The sequence below is a fragment of the Eutrigla gurnardus genome (assembly GCF_963514095.1).
Source record: "Eutrigla gurnardus genome assembly, chromosome: 9".
NCBI classification, from domain to species: Eukaryota; Metazoa; Chordata; class Actinopteri; order Perciformes; family Triglidae; genus Eutrigla; species Eutrigla gurnardus.
In genome coordinates this window covers 15,102,079-15,124,152 of record NC_139923.1, presented here as the reverse complement: position 1 = coordinate 15,124,152, position 22,074 = coordinate 15,102,079, and the positions used below count along the sequence as shown (strand labels likewise).

Sequence of the window (22,074 nt, the reverse complement as noted above, 5' to 3'; positions counted from 1 at the left end):
GACCCTAATGCTGACATATAGTGCATGTGAGCTAATCTGATCACAGGGAATTGTGGATATTTAGGGTCCATGTTTACTGATATGAATGCACCTACGTCAATATCCAAATCTATGATATTGGTGATAATTTGCTGCTTTTTCTCTTTTATTTTGCTTTTTCCCTATTTGTTTTCTTTACTTGAATCATCCTAGCTGCAGTGTAGAGTTGCAAAAGAAGATAATTTTCATTATTGATAAGTCTACCAATTATTTTCTTGATTAATCGTTTAGTCTATGAAATGTTAAAAGAGAAATTGCCATCACAATTTCCAGTTTGACATAAAATTGTGTTGTTTTCAGTTCAAAATGCAAAAAATGCACTTACTATACTATACTATACTATACTATACTATTACTACTATCACATTAGAAACAAATGAAACTCCCAACCACCATCAACATCACGGTGAACATGTGAAACAGACCATTTGAATACAGACTTCATCTCTCTCCTCTCACCCGAGCGAGATCACGTTGCGGAAATCAAACTGAGAATCAGCAGTCACAATGCTCACTTTTCATTCAAGCCCCCCCCCCCCCCCCCCCAAACCACCTCTTACCTAAAGTGCATACTCCAGGAATTACATCATCCGAAATGTGCACTGGCCCCTGCCTTTCATCACGAGAGCACCTCCACCATTGGCCAAAACACCCTCACCATCACTTCCTCACACCCTCTGCCACTTCTGTGCTGATTGAAAAGAGAAAAAAAAAGTCGGCTGTAATCTGGTGTGACGCCACTAATCCCAACGCTACAAATCACAGGTCCCGTCCACCTCTTTCCTCACAGACTGCCTGCGAATCCCCCGCAAGAAACTTCACATCTGCTTCAGGTAAGATCCTCTACTCTCCTCTACTTCAATTTAACTCTTGTTAAAAGTTAAAAGATATTTGGTTGACTTTGACTCCCAAACAAAATGTTTTTCTTTTACTTTGAGGCATTTGAGTGCTAAATTGAATTAACTGGAGACTATTATTACACTCAGTAAGTGCATCGTGGGGCTAACTCTGAAGAACTGCATTCCCGTTGTGACCAATAATCCCAAAAATGCAAGTGCTTGTAGTTCTGCAGCTTTTTTAGATCTCCTGAGCTGCATAATCTACGTTATAATACACAGATATCAGTCTTGTCCACACATGATGGACACACAAGTACTTTGATGATCACATTTCCAAAGTTTACAGTGATGTAAAGAAGACATTTGAGAATTTCAACCTAAAATAATGCTGCAGACATACAAGTGCCAATTGAGTTTTACATCCGGTTACGGCTGCAACTAATGCATATTATCCTCAGCGAAGAATGTGCTGGTTATTGTTCATTTTGTTGTATAAAATGCGATAGTGAAAGGTGATGTCTTCAAATTGCTTGTTTTGTTTAAGCTCCAAGATTTAAGGGAACATTAAGGTTATATACTTTACTAATTATATACACTGAAGTTTAATCAACAGTGATGGCTACTACATACTGAATTTGTCAGCATGATACTAATAAAAAGGTTAACAGCAACTGTGAGCCTGTTGATTATGAAACGAAAAGACTGTCGACCTTAAATCTCATGATAAACCATCCAGGAATGGGCAAGTGCTAAATATAGTTAGTTCAATGTACCCAATGAGATCAGAGAGGGTGGGATGAAGGGGGATTACAGTTGTCAATTGTTTTGTTGTATTTTTTTTTTTTTTACCTCCCTCTCCTTTTCTTCCAGGCAGTACGGATCTGATATAAAGAGCAGAAGATATGGCTGTGGTTGTAAGTATTTGCACTTAAAACTGTGTCAATGTCATTATTTTACGTGGATTTCTGAGCTATAACATGGACTCAGTCAGCTTGTAGCTCAGCATTTCCCAAGACCAAAGCCCATTGTTATGGATGCCGTCAACAGCTACAGTAGCCTTAGCTGTTAATCTCTACTAGTCTTCCTTACCATGTTTTACAGGCTTTACTGGACTCATGAGGGAGATTAATCAAACACTGAAGCCTATTGATTATTGCTGCTGTAACACTGGTGGAAAGGCCAGTTTGTCTCACGTGGATACGACATGTTTTAAACCTCATGCAAGTCATGTGAGAGAATTATGTTGACATAATTACTTCCATCCAAAGCAACATGCGAGAGGAGCAACACATTTAGATCACCAGATTATTAGCAATCTGCAGGAAGGAGTACAAGTGTGACTCTGTAGACAAAGTAATGCACTATTGCCAGCGAGTGAGTGTCCATAATAAAAAGGTGCTTGAACTCGCACAGCTAAATGGAGAATGCCTGACAGTGCTTGAGGTTTTTGAATTAAAAGCGTTAGAGTCTCAGAACGTACTTGCGATAGCACGCTGCTTTTTGCACAAACACAAGTGAAGGTTGTAACTTACTAATATTCCTTTACCTGTGCCAGTTGCACAACTACAGTGTTAGTGCGTATTAGTGACCCGTGCTTTGACACATAACAGAGCTATAATTAAGTCAAAATGTGCACAACTTAGCTGTACGGTTGATCCTAGTAAGTCGTCTGTTCTTACATCTTTTCAGAGTGGAACTTACCGTATGGTGTCCGAGGAGGAGCAGGCTCTCAGGGCCAAGCTGGAACGTCTCACTGTCAAGGACCATGGGCCTGTGTTCGGACCCTGCCCCAGCCTGCCGGACCACACCAAGCAAAAGGTAACCAGACCCGTTCTTACATTACACTACAATGTATCACTCATGATGATTTAAAGGACCAGTTTGTAGGATTTAGGTTTATTGATAGAAATAGAATATAATTCATAACTATTTGTTCATTAGTGTATAATCAGCTCCAAATAACAACTCTTGTGTTTTCATTTGCTTAAAATGACTCCTTCGTAACTACATAGGGAGCGGGTCCACAGAGTCGGCCATTTTGCACCGCCATCTTTCTATTGTAGCTCAGAACGGACAAAGCTGTCAAACACTGGCTCTAGAGAGGCCTTCAGCATTTTTGTGTTACCTGTAGTTCTCTGACACGCTTGGAAAAGGAGCTAATGAGCATATGGGTATTCAGTTGGTCACAATCTGCAAGAGAAAAATGTGTTTATTATTATCAGCAGACAGACAGTTAAAGAGAGCCTGGCTATGCTGACATTTGCTAGCTGCAGCTTTTGTTCCCCCTTAAGAAACATTAACCACTGGCAGAAGGCCTATTTTGAGGTTCATTTTCTTCGAAAGAATTCACGAAAACTCACTAAAATAGCAGACTCAGAGAAAATTAAGAATCACGTGAAACCAAATTGATCATTGTCAACCTTTCTTTGACTTTTTTGACAGTTAGCTGTCTAAACTAACTGTCCGACTTTACAGGCCAAGGACGAGCTGAACGAGACAGATGAGAAGAAGGTGTCGGCGGTGAAGGAGCTGCGAGGAATAATCAAGGAGAAGGCGGATGCAGGTGACGACCTGGCCAAGGGAGTGCAGGACACATTTGGGGAGAAACCAGACAGTTTGCTGGTCCGCTTCATCCGCGCCAGGAAGTACGATGTGCCCCGAGCCTTCGACCTAATGAAGGGTATGAAACCGTTGGAAGTGAATATACTGACAGCATTTCCTCACACAAGAACATCTCAACCACCTAGTTACATCACATGAATCCAATATAAAAGAAAACAAGCAGTGGTTGAAGAGATATCTCTAACTTAAATAAAAGTATCAATACTTCAATGTAGAAATACACTGTTACAAGTAAAAGTTGTGCATTCATAATCTTACTTAAGAAAAAGTAAAAAAAAAGCATAAAATAAAGAACCAAAAGTAAAAGTTCTCATTATGCAGAATGGCTCATTTCAGATACACACAAAGTAACATTCAAAATGAGATACTCAAGTACATTGGACACAAGTGACTTTTTAAGCTTTATCTCAGTCTGGTGTCTGGAATATTATAACGCTGGACAGATGGATACACACTGCGAGTTCTTCAACAAAAGCTCATTTCAATTATGAAAGAAAGCAGACTTCAATTGACATATTTTTTGAAGGCCAATACCAATAAATACATTTTTGCACTGACAAAATAATGTTCAACTGGAAAAAGCCTTTGAAACAGCATTTAGATCATCATGGGACACTAAAAATCTATACAGAAACCAGACTGGCTAAATAGTTTTAGAGACAATTTGCTTTTTTTTCACATGAAAAATTATTTAAAAAAATGTGGCTTTTAAATTCTGAGCTAATATTCTAAAGTGTTTGAATAACTGAAACCCAGTCAATGCCAAATGTCCAGTCTGCTGTGACCCTAGAATGTGCTCCTGTGTTTCCACTTAGGCTACGTGCGTTTCAGGAAGGATTACCCAGAGCTGTTTGAGAATCTGACCCCAGAGGCCGTACGCAGCACCATCGAGGCCGGCTACCCCGGCATCCTGCAGAGCAGAGACAAATACGGCCGCGTGGTTCTGCTCTTCAACATTGAGAACTGGGACTATGAGGAGATCACTTTTGATGAGGTAAGTGGGTGGTTTGTGTCTGGGTGACCACATATCCCACAATGCACCTAGAAAAATTCACTTTTCACTCGCTAAATGAGTTCTTTGTTGCATCAATCTGTTCTTGTCAGAAGTGGAGGAAGTTCTTTTTTTTAAGTTTTAGTCATGCATTCAAAATTTTACTTCATTAATATACACAATTATTACCATTACAATATACTCAAACTACAAAGAATATGACTCTTACCAAATTATAGAATAAAATACAGTATATTTTATTTATTTAAACATTTTACAAATAAGTAAACACAAAAATCAAAACAATTTAAAGGAGTCATCACCAGGAAATCGCAATTTCTCTTGTTAAAACATGCATATCTGTGTTTGACCTCAGTTGAAACTTGCCTGAAAGGCTGGAGTTTGAAAGTGGCGCCGTTTTTTCGCTTCTGCTCTTTTTCCGAACAGGAATAGCACACAAGGGTGTGCATTCCTAAAGCACGATATTTTGATTCTGCGCCTTCGGTGACGTCACCGTGGCGGCTACTTGCATAAGCCCACCCCTCTTTCACCACCCAACCCCGCCCCGTCCGCTACCTGAAATCGCCGAAGCGCCGCCATTATGTTTTGGAGTCTGCATGCAGGCAAGTCCCCCCGGCTCTGTCCTTCCTGCGGCGAATCAACGCGCGCCTCATTACATATTATACAATGCACATCCGGACCAGTCAAAACCTCGCGCGTAATCTCGCGTGATAAAATCGCGGTACGAAAAAGGGTCAGAACAAGCTCAATGTTTGATTAAAATTTTTTTTTTTTTTTTCTAATAAGTTTTACGAATTGATCCAAAGCGATCCAAGGGGGGCTGGATACGTATAAAACCAGGTGATGACTCCTTTAATAATAAAAGGCGTTAACTGTATATGACCCCTGATTCCAAATGCACTCCTCACCAAATGCCAAATGCAAAAAAAAAAAAAAAAAAAAAAGAACAAAGAAAAAATGCATAGTTTTTGTGCTGGAACGAAATTATTTTTGGTTTATTATTTCTAACTGCTACTCAGTAACCTAACGTGACCTCTAAATAGTTCTCTCCTGAAATGTGATTGGATGCTGTCAGATTGGTTCACACAAAGTGACTCTGGGGAATTAACTGTTGATGGTGATGGAAATGGATAGTGTTAATAACATTAAATGGTTTGGGAAATTCATTGATTCATGGCACATTTTTTAAAAAAAACATACGTTTTAATCTTTTGGCTTGGGGGAAGGTATCAAGTATTTTCATGTAATGGCTCAAATCAAGAGTCTTTGGTGTTAAAACCCAAGTCAAGTTGCAAGTCTAGACCCCTGGTATATGCTAATATATCAAAATGTATTTGTTGATAATATATATTAAAAATCTGAATCTACAAACAAATGTTGGGAAATGTTAAGTTAAAATAAAAAGATTGACTTCCGAAATATAGTGTATTAGAAGTATAAAGTAGCATAGAAGGCAAACATTCAAGTAAGGTTTAGCTCAAAATTGTAATTAAATAATATGCTTAGTTACACTCCACCACTGTATTTCTCCATAATTTTCCTTCACGTCACTCAATTTTGCTCGAACAAATATCAGCAAGATTTAAATCAATTCAGTGAATGAACATGTGTGTGTGTGTGTGTGTGTGTGTGTGTGTGTGTGTGTGTGTGTGTGTGTGTGTGTGTGTTCAGATCCTGCGTGCCTACTGCGTGATCCTGGAGAAGCTGCTAGAGAACGAGGAGACTCAGATCAACGGGTTCTGCATCATTGAGAACTTTAAGGGTTTCACCATGCAGCAGGCGTCAGGCATCAAACCCACCGAGCTCAAGAAGATGGTGGACATGTTGCAGGTGGATGACATGGATATTCTACACATGAAAACTGCAGATGAAAAGCCAACTTCAGCTGGTTTTTATACCATAATATTTAAATGTTGTAAACTCTGAGTTGTCGGAATTAAGTGGAAAACGTGTTTTTGTGTTGTAATACTCCTCACAGAAGATTGATGGAACAGGGCTCTTTCTCTCTCTTAACCCTGGACATTTATTATCTAATTGTACCAGGAACAGTTGCTGGTCAACTGGTACTCTACAAAAGACATCCTCAGTGAAGCTTTTATTGAGAGTAACCATTTCTTTTTCTGCCAGGATTCATTCCCGGCTCGTTTCAAAGCTGTGCACTTCATCCACCAGCCCTGGTACTTCACCACCACCTACAATGTTGTCAAACCACTCATGAAGAGCAAGCTGCTAGAGAGAGTGAGTCAGACATACAAATATGATCCTATAATGATTGACTGCAACACTGCTCTTTCTTTGTCTGCTCTGACGTGGTTGTTAGAGGGAACAGTCAGAACTGGTTTCAGTGTAGGACTTTTATTGAGAAATTGCATGTAAACATATACTGACTGTCACATGCCATTAGATCAGGCTCTGAGACTGTGTGGCTATTTTTTTTCAGACCAGGTTGTGAAATATAATGGAACGAGCAGTAAAAGTACACACATGTTAGCGTCAGCTATCTTATATAGTTATATTATTTGTATAATCACCTGAAAATAAGATTCATATTTTCATTACCTTAGAATGGGCCGATCGTGTTTACATGTTTACACAACGGTCACCATAGTTCTCCTACATGCTTGGGACACAGGAGAAGTTTCAGTTGGTTGCAATTTGCAGCCTCACCACTAGATGCCATGCATCAAATCCAACAGAGTAGACCTTTAATGCAATTTGAAGATTGATATTTTTCTTTTTCATTTGAATAATATTTAATGTAACTTTTAGCTTGCTGCAGGCCTGCAATAATACTCCAAATACCAATAATACCCCAAATACCAATATCCCAAATAATACTTTACAATTGACTTCATCCTGTGTTCATGCAATTAATGTCTCATATAGTTTCTATCTCTGTTGCAGTGGTTTTATAAACACTTCCCACGTCAGAGTGTTAAAGATATCTGTGAAAATAAAGAATATCACTTATTTATATATTACTGAAAATTCCCACAGTCACAAATGCCTCTAACAGCTGCTGTCCATTCTCTAGGTGTTTGTCCACGGAGACGAGCTGGAAAACTATTACAAGGAGTTTGACGCTGACATCCTTCCTTCTGAGTTTGATGGAAAAGGTTCCAAGTACGACGGAAAGGCCACAGCAGCCAAGCTGTTTGACTAAACCTCCTCCTTCCCTTTGCCCCAACCAGGCGAAGAATCATCATGTATTACAAACCCCTGAGACTCTGGAGACTCAGAGCCTAAAACTAGCTGTGTGGTTGTAGAGAAACGTTATGAATGAAAGTCACAAGTGTGTGAGAAGTTCAAGAGGTCCTGACAAAGCACAGTCCAACAGGAACCCACTCACCCTCAATCATGATAACACTCTACAGTGCTCTGTATAAATCCTTTGATTGACACTTATATAGTCTAACCTTTATGTGACTGGAAACACGGACAGATTTAAGATATTTTTCCAGGAAAACCACTGACTTCACTTCACACCGGTAATGTGAAAATCAACCTTCTTAGTTTAAATACATGGAATAGATAATTCATCCCATTGAACATGTAGTTTTTTGCTATTTTTGCGCAAATGATTATTTTACATGTCCATTATATTACTGATTCAGAAACACAAGCTCTCAGAGCTCATTGTAATTCACCACAGAGGAAAAGTTTCATTGCTGTGACAAATCAGATTTCCAGGCTTTGCAAGTTGATTTTCATACCAAACTCACACTGATCCACGTTCTTTCTCCTGTTCAGTTGTGTTTTGTTTGGACCCTAGCTCACCCACACAGCTTGTCTTAACACTGGCAGGCCCAAGCTTTCTGAGTTCCCACCCTCTGACCCTCATCTCTTCTTCAAGTACAAGGCTGCATTTTCAACAAGTGCCTGTCTTTCATGTGTTTTTAGATTGTTCTTCTATATGAATATTGTGACGTTATACCCATTGTGCTACCTGGTGCACCAATAATAATGTACAATAAACTGTATATAAATGTTTTAGTCTTTGCATCAATTTGTTAATCCAAACAAGAGTTAACTTGTCCAGTAGGAGACGTACGCACATAATCCCTTGACAATCCATCCAATAATCATTGTGATATTTCCATCTGGACCAAAGTGGCAGACTGAGACATTTCCATGCCGATAGCACGGCTCGAAAGTCGAAAACGGGTCCGAAAAAATGACAAAACAAAAAACATCTATGTGAAAAATATTTATTAATGGGTGAGTTCAAATAGGACTTATCAGTCAACACATTAAGATTAGATTATAAATGTTACACCCATATGCTGATACATACGATAGTCTCCCACAGAACAAGAGGAACTGTAAAGTGCAGGCCAAAGAGTCGATATCAGTCAGGACACATTGCACATAGACACAACAGTGGTGCTGTTGCAGGTTATATTAGGCTTTTAAAGGACAGATAGAGAATTATGGTTGTATTTAATGTAAGGGTTGATGATGTTGGTTAATAAGCCTTTCATGACATTGGGTGGAGTCTTCTACATTTATTTCTCTGACAGGATGTTACTCACAGGAAACTGTGACTAATACAGCAAACATTCACACTAAATCCCCAGTATAAACCACAGAAAACCAATGATTGCGTCACATGAAATCCACCTCATTCTGTCAATGTTTGATATCTTTATCAGTACATTTCTCATGGAAACACACAAGCCATATCATGAGCCATAACAGAAGTACTTTTTCTGTGATAGTTTCCATGTCGTCTGTGTTTTAATGTAAAAAAAAAAAAAAAAGTTTTTTCCTCTCTCACTGTATTTATTTATTTTTTATATGGCAAACTCCACCCATCCGGTATGTAGCAATAAACAAGTTAAAAAAAGCCACGGGCCTGTTTTTAGGGAGTCACATGTGGCCAAAAAGCAGCAGAATAATTAAAAAGTCCAAAGTTGATCTACTTTTTATTGAAAAGTGAAGAGTGCTTTGGTCCAATTGTTAAGTGCATAAATTGAGAGTCCACAATTGGGTTTCTTATTTAATACTCTTATTGTTCGTGTCCCAATTTCTCTCTTCTCTCCTTTGTGTTGAAAGTGTTTGTAAACAGAGTTTGACACAGCTCTGTTTTCAACAGCCACATAGACCATTTCAGTATCTTGTGTTGTCAATTCTAAAAGAACCTCTTCTATTGAGAATACAGGCAGCTGCTAAACGGGAAACAACGTAATCATATCAGGCAGTTCCTCATAGTCAATGTACATCAACTAAAAGCGCTTGTTTTTTCAAATGACAGGTTATTGAAGTGTGTCTGAAAACATGGAAAGGATCCTAAAGAGAAATAAAACTTGTTTCTTTAGGATTCACTAGATCCAGTCCGTTTTTTATTGTGTCATGTGACTTGTTTCCTGTGTAAACATGAGTGAGAATTTTGTCAGAGTTTGTTGTGTTGGAGTCAGTCAGAGTGCAGATAGCACAGCTAATGTCTCAACGACTTTCAATGTCATATTTAGCTGATTTGATGTGGATATAACGCACAACACTTCAGAACGAGACTTCACTAGACAAAGTAACAAACAGACCGGATCAAGTGAAAGGTAAAGAAAAAGGTTTTATTTCTCTGTACTATCCTTTAAGCACATAATAACATTCTGAGCCTGTCAGTGGCAAAAACAAGGACTTTCAGTGGACGCACAGACAGGAAATGCCCGACTGATTAGACTGGACCATTACATTGCACTGACTGGACCAGTTGACAATGTTTTGTCCCCATTAGACACAAAACAATGAAAGAAATACGGTCCAGGTTGAATAATATATTAGAAGATACGCTTTAACAGCATGTTTAGGGATCAACACTGTCTGACTTTCCTTGTGTTATTGCAGTAATTTATGGAATGGGACAAGCTGACCTGGAACAGTACCAGTAGCAGTGTTTATGCTAGTTTGTATGACGTACCCATGTTTTCATACAAAAACACAGGAGCTGCTAGAAATAACTCTTTAAATAAAATATTACAATCTCTGTTGACTTTGTTTTTATACCTCACTAACTCTTTATATCCTCTTTAAAACCCGACACCGGATTCTTTTATTTCAAAGGTCAGCAGCAACAATAACAGCTGATGGTCCACTGCACACAATGGAAATGCAAAGTGAAAAACTAGAGTCAACTTGAGCTCAAATGATGTCTAAATATACATAAATAACCCAGACTGCATGTTATTTAACACATTGTTTTTCCTGCAATAAAACAGCAAGCTTCTCTTATGGAAACAAACATATTATAGCAATATTAAAAAACAAAATGAAATTTCCAGTTTGACTGAACACGACAGGCATTATGTTGAGCAACAGCTGGAAATCACCACTGTAAAGCATAAATCATGTCCTACGGCTGCCTATCCGAGGTAGCCCAATGATTCATGAGAAGCCCAGATTCACATTTATATTAAGGCACTTAAAATTGGGCCGTAAAATTCCCAAAGACTTTTTAAATAGACAATAATATGCTTCAAAATATAACTGAGGTGGTTCATCAGGTGTATTTTAAAGTAAATTATGATTAAATGTTTGAAGGCTTCAGACTTTGTCCTCCACCCTAGGATATATTTACAGTTTAATAAACATTTTAAGTTACTCTAGTTGTCTAATTTGTATGTCGCTAACTTATGAATATTTGAGCATCTAGGAAAGTTTTCAGTAGTAATTCATGTAGAAAACACGTTTCTCTTCTTCCTACAAGGTCAAAGGTCACATTCACCCTCTGGTTGCTGCATATCACCCCACTAATGAAGAAGCTCAAGAAGCAGCAGCTTCCAAAAGCCTGCGGAGGGTGAAGCTATGTTACACTGGAGGTCAACTGAGAACCCTTTCACCGTGGGGTCATGTTACATTTTCAGGTATCCTATATTAGTGTACCCACTTCATCGGATCCTTTTTAAATCAATTTAGTGACTTCCTATGTTTCCCAGAATGACTTACTAAACTTTAAGGCCATTAGTACTGAAGTGCAACAAATACAGAAGAGTATACTTTTGTATATTTGGTCTATTAATATTGTCTCCAGACGTCTGTGCATGGTATGTTACCCACTGGGTGTTACCCCTGTTCTCTGCTGATAGGAGTTCATGTCCTTGTGGCTGCCTCTCTGGCAAGCCAGCCGGTTCTTCTCCCAGTGGCAGATGGCGTCGGTGTACTCGACTATCATCTTGTCCATCCAGGTGAGGGGCTGAGGGAACAGCATGGCTCCCTCGAAGAAGCCCAGGTGGCCTCCGTGTTGAGTCAGGGCAAATATTACATTGGGCATCTTTTCTACAGACAGAAAGAGAGGTATGATAATCTTATTTTAATAAAGTATGGCTAATGTAGTGAAACATAGTAGGGGTGCCTATTGGCAACAGGATACAAAGATGGGGCTTGTTTGGCTGCAGGAATGAGTCCTAAAACCTGGCAATTCTGGTTCCATCGTATTGAAGTCAATATTTAACTAGCCCTCTAATGATTTTTTGAAGATTTTACTTGTCTTAAAATAGGCAGTTGCTAATAAGACTACAAAACATCTTCACACCGACTCGTCCGCCATCACAGCCTTGAGTGTTCTCGTTTATTGAGAAGATTATCTTGCTGAAAAAACAACTTGTGTTTGCCATGGAGTTTGTTTTCAGCAATAATCCAAAATCCAATGGAAAAATCCCATTGCCTTTTTGTTGTTAAGGAAAATGAGTGCAATGCCCTACAAAAATACACCATCCCTGCAGCACTGTACTTACTGTAGCTTTCATAAACTACTGAATAGTGACAACTTGGCAAAGATAAACTCCCTGATTTTACTGCACTAGACAGTGGCCCAAAATGTCCACCCTGCACAAGATAGTGAATCTGATGACTTACAAAACATCAACAGGGAGGTTAAGGGATATTTTGGGATAAGACTGTCCAGCAGAAATATCAGCTTAGTTGATTGAGAGGTTTGCAAGGTTGTAACTTTCTGGCCGAGCACCTCCAATCATTTGGTAATTAAAGGCACACTGGTCTCGTCAATGTGAAGGTAAATAATTAAGCTGTCCTGCTTTGTGGAGGAGACTGAATGTGAGACCAGTGTCCAAGACGTTTGGTTACCAAACACACAGAAATATGCCATCCTTACTCTAAACCACCTACACGCTACCATAACACTATTTGTGCACCATGACTGCACACTTTGTGGGTTTCCATTGGGTTTCCTGTCTATGTGCAAGCGATCTACAGAGTGAAGTCTACCGGTAATCATACAAATTCAGGAGATTAGTTTAATTTAAGTTTAATCAACAAATCATTACTTCAAAGTTTGGACCATGTACAAATAATATAATAATAACTGGGTCACTGTAGCCCCTTTTTACAAGGGAAGCATGTAAACAAAAACAAAACTATAATGAATGTGTATTAATTCCCTTGAAGTCAAGAACAAGTTTAGAATTCCACTTGTCAAGGTTTAAGTCATTACTTACACTGATTTACACACATAAAGGCCAATGCATGTGACCTGCTGAAGCAAGACAAGGCGACACACACACACACACACACACACACACACACACACACACACACACACACACACACACACACACACACACACACACACACACACACACACACACACACACACACACACACACACACACACACACACACACACACACACACACACACACACACACTCTCTATATATATATAATCCACCAGCCTAGTCATATCACATGGCCCTGAAAAATTCAACAAGACCGTCTGGGCAGGGCGGTGTTGAGCAGATAGCTGTGACCAGACTTTTTCAACACTTAAGAGGTTAACAGGCTCCAGTGTCCAGCTCCAGAGGAGAGGAAGGACAACGGGTGCCTTTGCTCAACACTAGGCTGAGTTTGTGTTGCTGTGAGGACAATGTTTACTGTTGTAGTCTAACATTCTCTAGGAAACACGCAAAACACTGGAAACAAACAAAATATGAGCTGTCATAGCAACGGTCTAGTTTACACCTCCGCATTTTGCTGCACAACTACATGTGCAGAGGAGATCATACGCCATACTTCCAATTTGACTGTATTTGAATATTATTGTTTTATAATATGTTGCTTTTATGTGTGACCTATTTTGGGATTGTTCTACTAAGGCCATTTTTTAAGTTACTTAAAGGGATAGTTAAGATGTTTTGAAGTGGGGTTGCATCCACCTCCATCTACTGTAGGTAATACACTGACTATGTATAAGGACCTCATACAACCCACTTCAGAACACCCGTACTCTCCTTTTAACACCATGCCTCTTAATCATGAATGTCTGATGAAGGCTTTTCTACCAAAACATTTTGTTTGGTATCATTTTTTAGAAATATTTTGGGTCAAACGGTCAGGTGTGCTTTTAATCCATTTGGATAAAACACGTGCAATATTGAATAACTCTACATCATGACCAAAGCAATATAGCTAACGACACCATCGCATAAGACCCCAAATTATTCTAATTATCTACCTCTGATGAAATAATCGTAACTTTGAACACAAACCTGCGAGTGTGCGTGGGATATCCAGTAATGACTGATGAACAAGTGGATCGTCTGAGGAGTTTACCAGGAGGAGAGGCACAGTGACCTGGAGACAAAACAACTGTTTGTGTCTAGCAGCAGCAGTTATAGTAGTAATATAGTTGTTGAAGCAGTACTATAGTGGTACCAGTAGTAGTAAAAATAACAGTAATAGTAAATGTAATGGTATTCGAGGCAGTAGTCCTGATAAGTTAATAGTATACACCACACAACTTCCTCTAAAACTATTAAGGTTAAATAAACAAGATACAATGTGTTAACTTGTGACAATTAGAGGTGCTGGTATGTAGGTCTTTGAGCTTTGCCCCTCGCTTACAGTCTTTATGCTAAACTACGCTAAGCTAATCATCACCTGTTTTCTAACTCCATAATGCAAATACATGAGACTGGTGTAAATCTTCTCATCCAATTCCCAGGAAGAAAAACAAATAAGCAACTTTCATTAAACGTCAAACTATTCCTGTAACTTCAACCAATGACAAGACATGGACCTGGACCAGGAAGTTGGATAATAGGAGTACTAGTAAGTACATTCAAGTAAAAGTAGTTGTATTAATAGTAGAAGTAGTAGAAGCAACTGAAGCATTGACAGAGTGATATTACCATTACTGATAATTATAATAGAAGTCAAGTTGGTGCACTAGTAGAAAAGAAGTAGAGGTGTGCTTCTAGTGAAAGATGAAGAACTGTCAACTATCAACAGTAGTAACAGTAGGATTAGTAATACAGGAGTAGACACACCAACTAACTGAAGGCACAGCAGAGGTTAAAGTAGCAGTAGAAGTATGAATATTAGCAGTATATCAAAGTAAACCTATCAGTCTTTCAGTACATCTACACACTCACTTTGTGGATGTGGTGCACACAGCTCTCCTTCTCGTAGTACTCCTTCAAGGAGCTGTAGCCATGAAATTTCCTGCAGCACAAATTGCATGATAACTTATTATTCATTTTAACGTATTTAAAATATTACTATTAAACCTTTTAACTAAGTAAGATAACTTCAGTGACATGGAATACAAGCTGGAGGGTTTGTGGCAGCCATTAGCGAGCCAAAATAGAAAATCCACCCAAACTCCACCCACCTCATGATGCTGTCGTCGATCTGCATCAGAGACGTGGCTGCACAAAGTCTGCTCAAGTCCGCATCACCAATATTGCTGGAGTTCAGGCTGAGCAGAGTGCTCCTGTTAAACAATACAATTAAGGTATTAAGACAAATCACGGCAGGAATTTAAATCTTTGTTTGCCTGGTAAGCCCTGTCTAACAATGTCAGACAATTCAGCAAATTATGGCTGATGGAATCATCCTATTAGCCTAATTTTTTCAGCATTTGGCTGATGTCTCAAAGTGATTTCTTGTCTACACCTGAACGATAGAAATCCGAGAAAGAAACCCAGTTTCTTGCTGCAGAAACATCTAAAAGAAAGCAAGATCCAAGCTTTATTTTGATGCTGTCTGACATACAAATCAGAATAAAGCAATGCTGCAATTTATTTATATATGATAAAATGACACTATCACAAAGTTGAAGGGATAAACATATTTGTAACTTCAGAAACGTTTGTTGTGTTTCTCCACCTGTGAGACAGGATGAGCTTCTTCATGTTGTCCGCCAACACAAAGTTATACAGCCTCCGGCACTGATCCCACTGAAGGAATGTTTCCTGGGCCCTACATGCACAAACACAAAAATGTATAAATAGATGCATACACCAAGGTGGGAAAAACACCAGCTTAGAAAAAAGATGTATATGTTAACATAGAATGTATATTTAAATGCTTTGACAAAAGTGCCGTTTTAGAAGTTGAAGCAAGACTCCATTGTCCTAACCCTAATCAATGTGTTTTTAGTCATATCCAGCCCTGCTTCTATTTATTTGTTTGTCCTTCATTCTACCAACCTGAGGGCGCTGTAACCCTGACAGACAGTGACACAGCAGAGCACTCGTTCCTCGTTGGACCGGTTCTCACCCAGGAAATTACAGACAATGTTTCCCCCAAGACTGAAGCCCACAACAACAAGCTGTGTCTGAGGAAAAGCTCGTTTGACGGAGCCCACCATGGCCGCATACTCCCAAGTACAACCTAAACAAAAGAGAGACGTTTACTGTGTACGAGTGATACATACTCAAGTGTGACACCGTTATTCTCTAATTCTCTTCAATTTAGGGAACCAACATCAACTATCAAACCCGAAGTATACAGTAGGTCCACCATGTGACGTTTTCCCTTATTACCGTAGGTGAACATGCGGGGCGAGGTGAGCTCCATGTTGGGTAGGGCTCCCAGGTGGTTGAGGACAGCGCAGCGGTAACCCTGCCGCTGGGAGTGATCCACAAAGGTCCGAATGTAGTTCTTCTCACTATGGTTACCAATCCCAGGGCAAATTACCATGGTAATGTCATCTGACATACACACAGACAAACAAGAGGGAACACAAACATACATAGCGGTCATGTGTGGGCATAAAAGTGGATGCTGTGTGTGTGTGTGTGTGTGTTGATTTAATTGGCTGCTGAAATGCGTGGCATTTTCTCTCTGGGGATTCATTAGTGGTCTTCCTGCTTGTGCATACTGTACTGTATTATGATGAGCAGCTAGTGACTTCAGGATGATTTACTCCAAACAAGCACATAAAACTTGTTTGAATAAAAATGAAAAAAACAATGATTAATGATATCATCATGGAAATATAAGCTTTAAAAGACAGAAGATCAGTAGTTGTGTGGTTAAATTCTAGACATGCAGTTAATCCAAAGCCAGCTGCTTTGGTGTGGTATTTGCCACTCACTCCCTGAGCTGTGGACGCCATGAGGTTCGAAGAGGTCAAAGGTGGCTGTGGCCCCGTCCTGCATTGGAAGGAACTTGCGGACGCCGAAGGGCGTTGGAGTGTTAACACGCCCCATCTTGCCATACAGGGCCGTCTGGAGATGTCCACTCTTACCCCACAACAGGGGAGGAATGTATCTGAAGAAAAGGACAAGCTTGATATGACATTTATCACAGCTTAACATCCACCCGGAAGATGTTTCAGCACAGTCTTAGCAAAGATTATCACATTACAGCCAGGCAACCATACCACTCCAATTACAGGAGGTGGAAGACAAATCTGCAGTCATTTAACTGACCAGCCAGCTTAGTTGGATTTGTACTCTGAGCTGGAGAAGATTGCTTATATGTATTTTCATACCACAAAATGATGTAACTATAGACAACTTCCCAATGTGGTAGAAATACATGGGTCTCAAGCTAGCAAGATTTAGCAAATGAAAGAATTCACTCAAAAAATTTTTTGATTTTAATCTGAAGAAAATGTTTGTCTTGTTTACATCGAATGCTCTCCATATGGTTTCCTCTTTAAACTATTTGCCTGCTCCTTTTTCTCCCCGTGTGGGAAACTCTTCCACTGTAGTTTCTGCTTAAAAAAAATTGAATGAAAATTAAATTAAATCCAAGTCGAATCACAAGTCTAAGATTATGTCAGAGTCTCCAGGTCAAGTCTGAGTCATTCACATTGTAAGATAGAAGTCTACTTGTAGGATGACATTGTTGATTAACCAATGATCAAGTAGAAATGAAGATAATGCCTAAAAGATGTGATCTCAGCCCCAAATCAGTCATCCAATGTTCCAGTCCAAGGTGCATCACAAGTCTTGATAAATCAACACTCACGCTTTGGTCAGCATTGGGCAGGATTTGAACAGGTAGCGGCTGAGCGGTGTATCCTGGTAGATGACCTCTGGTGGTGCCGTGGTACTCTTCAGGTTCAGACAGCGGACAATGATGTAGAGGAAAGTTGCCACCGCTGCCAACTTCACGCCATCAAACATGGCCGGCAGCTCCGGGCCAAAGTTGCTCATGTCCCCGTCCTCAGGGGTGGCCATTGTGGACACAGGAGAGGACCTTTGTGCACAGCATGGTGGGTCAACATTTAACTGCCATGACTCATAACAAGCTTGCAGGAGGTTATTTAGACAGAAGTATGACTCCTATTTTTTTTTTAGTTATTTTGTAATATTAATATGAATCCACAAAGTCACTTAAGCTATCACATGCTGTTGAGTAAAAAGTAAAAATGTAGTGCAGTACAGGTATAAAAGTAAAGAAAATGAAAATAGTCATGTAAAGTACATTTATTTAAAAGTTGGCTTACTGTGAGTACTGTAACTGTAGTATTAGTATTAGTTACTTTCAATTCAAAAGCATTGTATTATTGTGGCCACCTTTGACGATAGAAGCCTCCATTGATTTAGATCGTCTTACCCACTTTGCTGTCTGACGTTGAAAGTAATGGTGGTGGTTGTGGACCCTCCTTCTTCACTGATGCTGTTCACTCAATGCTGGAAAACAAAGAATTAAACCGAATTGTAAAAACGTATTAGTTTCAGTGCCTCGAGGGAAAAAAACAAAAAACAAATAACAAACAAACAAAAGGCTATAGGCTACCAAAAGCATACGAAACCAGCATTTCCTGCTGTCACATTTGGTGCATTTATAATGCATTACGACAAAACCGGAACTTACAAAAAGTAGAATAGGACAGAATGTGTCAGCTTTAATGTCACCCACCACAGATACCCTCGGGTTAAGTTCCTCGTTCCTCAGGTAAAACGGTTCCGACACTGGGTCGAGGTGAAGCTGAAGGCTTCAACAAACACAAACACAGGACTTTACATAAAGTAATATTGTTTTACACGTAGGCCTATACGGACAATATTTCCGGTCTTACCATTGCGGTTCTCGGTAGTCTGTCCGGGTTCTGGTCGGATCCACCCGGAGCTGAGTGAACACCGTCTGTTTACAGCCGAGGAGTGACTGACCAGCAGGGAACTCGGGACGCATTCAGGTGCTGATGTAAAGCTGCGACCTTTCAAGATCAAAATTAATTACATTAGCCAACAATATAAAATAACATATTTTAACTAATTTGTTTTACAACCTACATATTAAATTAGTTATCATAGCTAATGGATTCATTCCGGCCCCGCATTCTGAACTATTTGTCGATCGTAGTTTGAATTCCGACAGCACGTGAATGCAGCATAACAAACAGCGGGTTAGCTTACTTCCTACTTCAGAGAAACCAGCAGCCTAATTTACAGTAACAACATGCTGTGGTTTCAATGGGCAGGTCCATGTCCGCCTATTGGACACTACTGTGGGCTTACATTTTACAACGACAAGCAGATGTCACCCAAATAGCAAATAGATAGACACAAATACGGTTATAATCTCACACACTTATAGTCAACAAGTTGAATATTATAGTAGCCTGTAGCTGATTCAAATAAATGCCCCAGATACTACACAAAGAGTTAGGAGAGCAGCTGTTTGTATGTTTATGTTCAAAGGTGGTTTTAATTCTTATAAAGTGGAAGTGGCTCCGTAATTAATGTCACTTCAGTTTCCAGTCATACCCCCTTTCATTGACTATTTTAACCACTGGAGGGCGTCATCACCTAATGGGAGACAGAGTGTGACGAGTCGGCCTGTAGCCGTTTCATAGTGACCTAATCAAGTGACTTTTTAACGAATTTTTTAACTGATATTTGTTTAGAATCGTTCTAAAATGTATTACAGGTTTATTATTATGTGTTTATGACACAGTGACATTGTAATTCTGGGAAAATAAGACATTATAAGTCTTATTTTAAAGACCCAGTTGGATTTTACAGACCCGCCACATTGTTTCATAGCAATTTACCCTAAAACACAATTATCATATTTCAAATGTTATGACAAATCATTTTTGAAATGTGATAAAGAATCACATAACAACATGGTTAATGAAGTGGCGATGCCAAATGTAGCCGTATGTGTTGTTGTAGTGTAGTTAAGAGACTTATTTTAAATAAATATTTATTATTTTCATTATACTTCATTTTATAAATGAAGCCATGTACCTTTAAGGAAGAAAGAATAAATGAAGCCACAGAAACTCAACACTCATTTTAAGTGAAGTTGATGCTGACTCATATTAAACATAAAAAGAAAAATGTGCACAGAGGTACAAATTCACAAATGAATAACATTTGCAAAATTCTTTCATTTTGTTAGATTTATTTGAGATCCAATCAATCCAGTATTCTCTGTGAACATACACCATAACGAACAAAAGCCTACACTTCAGTTTATGTTGCTGCACCCATTCTGTTTGGTACAGTCAGTCCTGATGATTTGTGGGCAGAAAACTGTTGTGTGAACTAGTGAGGTTTCAGTTGAACTGTAAATTCTGTTCCTCTTCCAAAGAAATAATGCCACAGGAATGTACACTGCCCTCCTCGATCATTTTCACTATGTTGTTCATAAGTGTGATTCCTCTTATGTGTTTCCAGATGCAAAGCAGAAGTAAAAGAGGGTTTCTGTGTGGGAGACAGACGTGAAAATGTATGCAGACCAGTTTTAGATTCATGAATTATGACATTTTCCAGTAGTATTCACATCACATTTTTTCAGAGGGTTTGAGTGTACAGGATTATGCTGTGCTACACATTGAGGATTAGGATCAAAAAGGTTTCTGTCACATTGAAGCTCCATCTAACCACCATTATCCTCGTGAGGGTCAGTCATGAGGAGAAGCTTTGTCTGAGGAACATCAGAGGATGTGCCATTGTGGTATCTTACTACATTTGACAGCTGCATGCTGCATGTCAACCAGCCCACATTGCACATGACTGTTCTTATGGTTGCATGACTGTGCGGATAATGCATTTTTCCCCCCTGTTAAGCTGAGTTGTTAAGTTTAGGCATTTTGTGACTTTTTCTGAGGCAAAAAAAAGGAACCTCAAAGGGCTTAAATATCTTTGCTGAAGCACACTTGATGGAAGCGTTGGCATTTTACACTACAGGATAGTTAAACATCTCTCTTGTCCCTGCAATTCAATGTCCACATTAACCTTTCATTTTTCTGAAGCATTATCATCATTTATGAGGCCGACGATGATTGTTATCTGCCGTTTTAATGATGCTCTCAAGCCTGAATGTGGCCATGCTAGATGTCTTAGGGACAGAATGGGGGATGCTTGGAAGTGTAAGACAACCTACAGTACAGATATGGTTTTGAGTCAAAGTGGACTGCTCAAAGATGAAAGGAAAAAGCTGCACAGTGCATCTAATTCTATGGATTGTTTCATTTAGATCTTTTAAAAATTTAAATTAAAGTTTTGTATTTGAAAGGAACATGAGGGAAGCAAGACACAGACAAATCAATCTGTTGATGTGATGTAAAAAATAATCTGTGGGCCCCTATTGACTTTCACTCTTTCTCCATGCATTTGAATGTACGTTTTTGTATGTCTTTTGGTATTTTCATTAAGCACAAATGTATTTAGGAATGGGCACCATAAAAGTCTTACAACCAGATTTAAACTTTGGGGTCAAATGGGGTCCTTGAGATCAGTTAGTGCCGGTGTCACTTTAGAGCACTTGGCATTCACTTCAGATTGTACTAAATGTGTTGCTTACAGTATTATAAAAAATGTAATCAGTTGAACAATTGTCTCCAGATGAACTCACACTGTGGGTGCTGCAGTTCGTGGTCATTAAACCCAAGTCTCCCCCTGTTTTGCTTGATTTTCTAATATAAATGTGGTTCAGGGTGAGAAAAACTTTTTTTATGTTTTTAAATGCATATAATTTAGTTTCAGAACACAGTGAATAGATTATATAACACATTGCTCAATGCAGAACAGAAAAAAATGTGATAGAAAACACCTCAAATAAGGAAAGGAAAACAGAGGTCTCCCAAATATATCTTCTTAATATATGCACTTTAATTTATTTTTAAAATTCTATGTTCCTCATAATATGAGGAACATAGAATTTATGAATACATGTTCAGTTCCCGTCTTAGATTCAGCCTCTGTTTGACCTATACTGCTCATCAAACTAATGAGTGTGAATATAACAGGAGCTTGGTATCACTCCATATAGATTTAGCTTTGATGTCAAAGGGTCATCCGAGTGTTTTTTTATTGGTCCAACATGTGAGAAGAAGGGCTGTAGGTTTCACACAGCATAG

General features: G+C 39.1%; 2 protein-coding genes across 2 annotated transcripts; one reads left to right on the top strand and one right to left on the bottom strand.

Moving 5' to 3' along the window:
• The first annotated feature begins 835 nt into the window (after positions 1-835).
• Positions 836-8,473, top strand: rlbp1b (retinaldehyde binding protein 1b). The gene is made up of 8 exons (XM_084018565.1): positions 836-872; positions 1,749-1,792; positions 2,568-2,696; positions 3,354-3,558; positions 4,316-4,494; positions 6,184-6,342; positions 6,640-6,750; positions 7,547-8,473. Exons 2-8 carry the CDS (start codon positions 1,781-1,783, stop codon positions 7,673-7,675), a joined length of 924 nt encoding a protein of 307 aa, XP_083874691.1. The 5' UTR covers positions 836-872; positions 1,749-1,780; the 3' UTR covers positions 7,676-8,473.
• Positions 8,474-8,706: 233 nt separating this feature from the next.
• Positions 8,707-18,911, bottom strand: LOC311017924 (monoacylglycerol lipase ABHD2-like). The gene is made up of 12 exons (XM_084016581.1): positions 18,784-18,911; positions 18,624-18,699; positions 18,318-18,394; positions 17,727-17,957; positions 16,846-17,021; positions 16,292-16,459; positions 15,956-16,139; positions 15,633-15,725; positions 15,136-15,237; positions 14,897-14,966; positions 14,012-14,096; positions 8,707-11,784 (listed from the first exon to the last, which is right to left on the bottom strand). The coding sequence occupies exons 4-12, from the start codon at positions 17,936-17,938 to the stop codon at positions 11,558-11,560; spliced, it is 1,317 nt and encodes a 438-aa protein (XP_083872707.1). The 5' UTR covers positions 17,939-17,957; positions 18,318-18,394; positions 18,624-18,699; positions 18,784-18,911; the 3' UTR covers positions 8,707-11,557.
• Between the last annotated feature and the right edge of the window lie 3,163 nt (positions 18,912-22,074).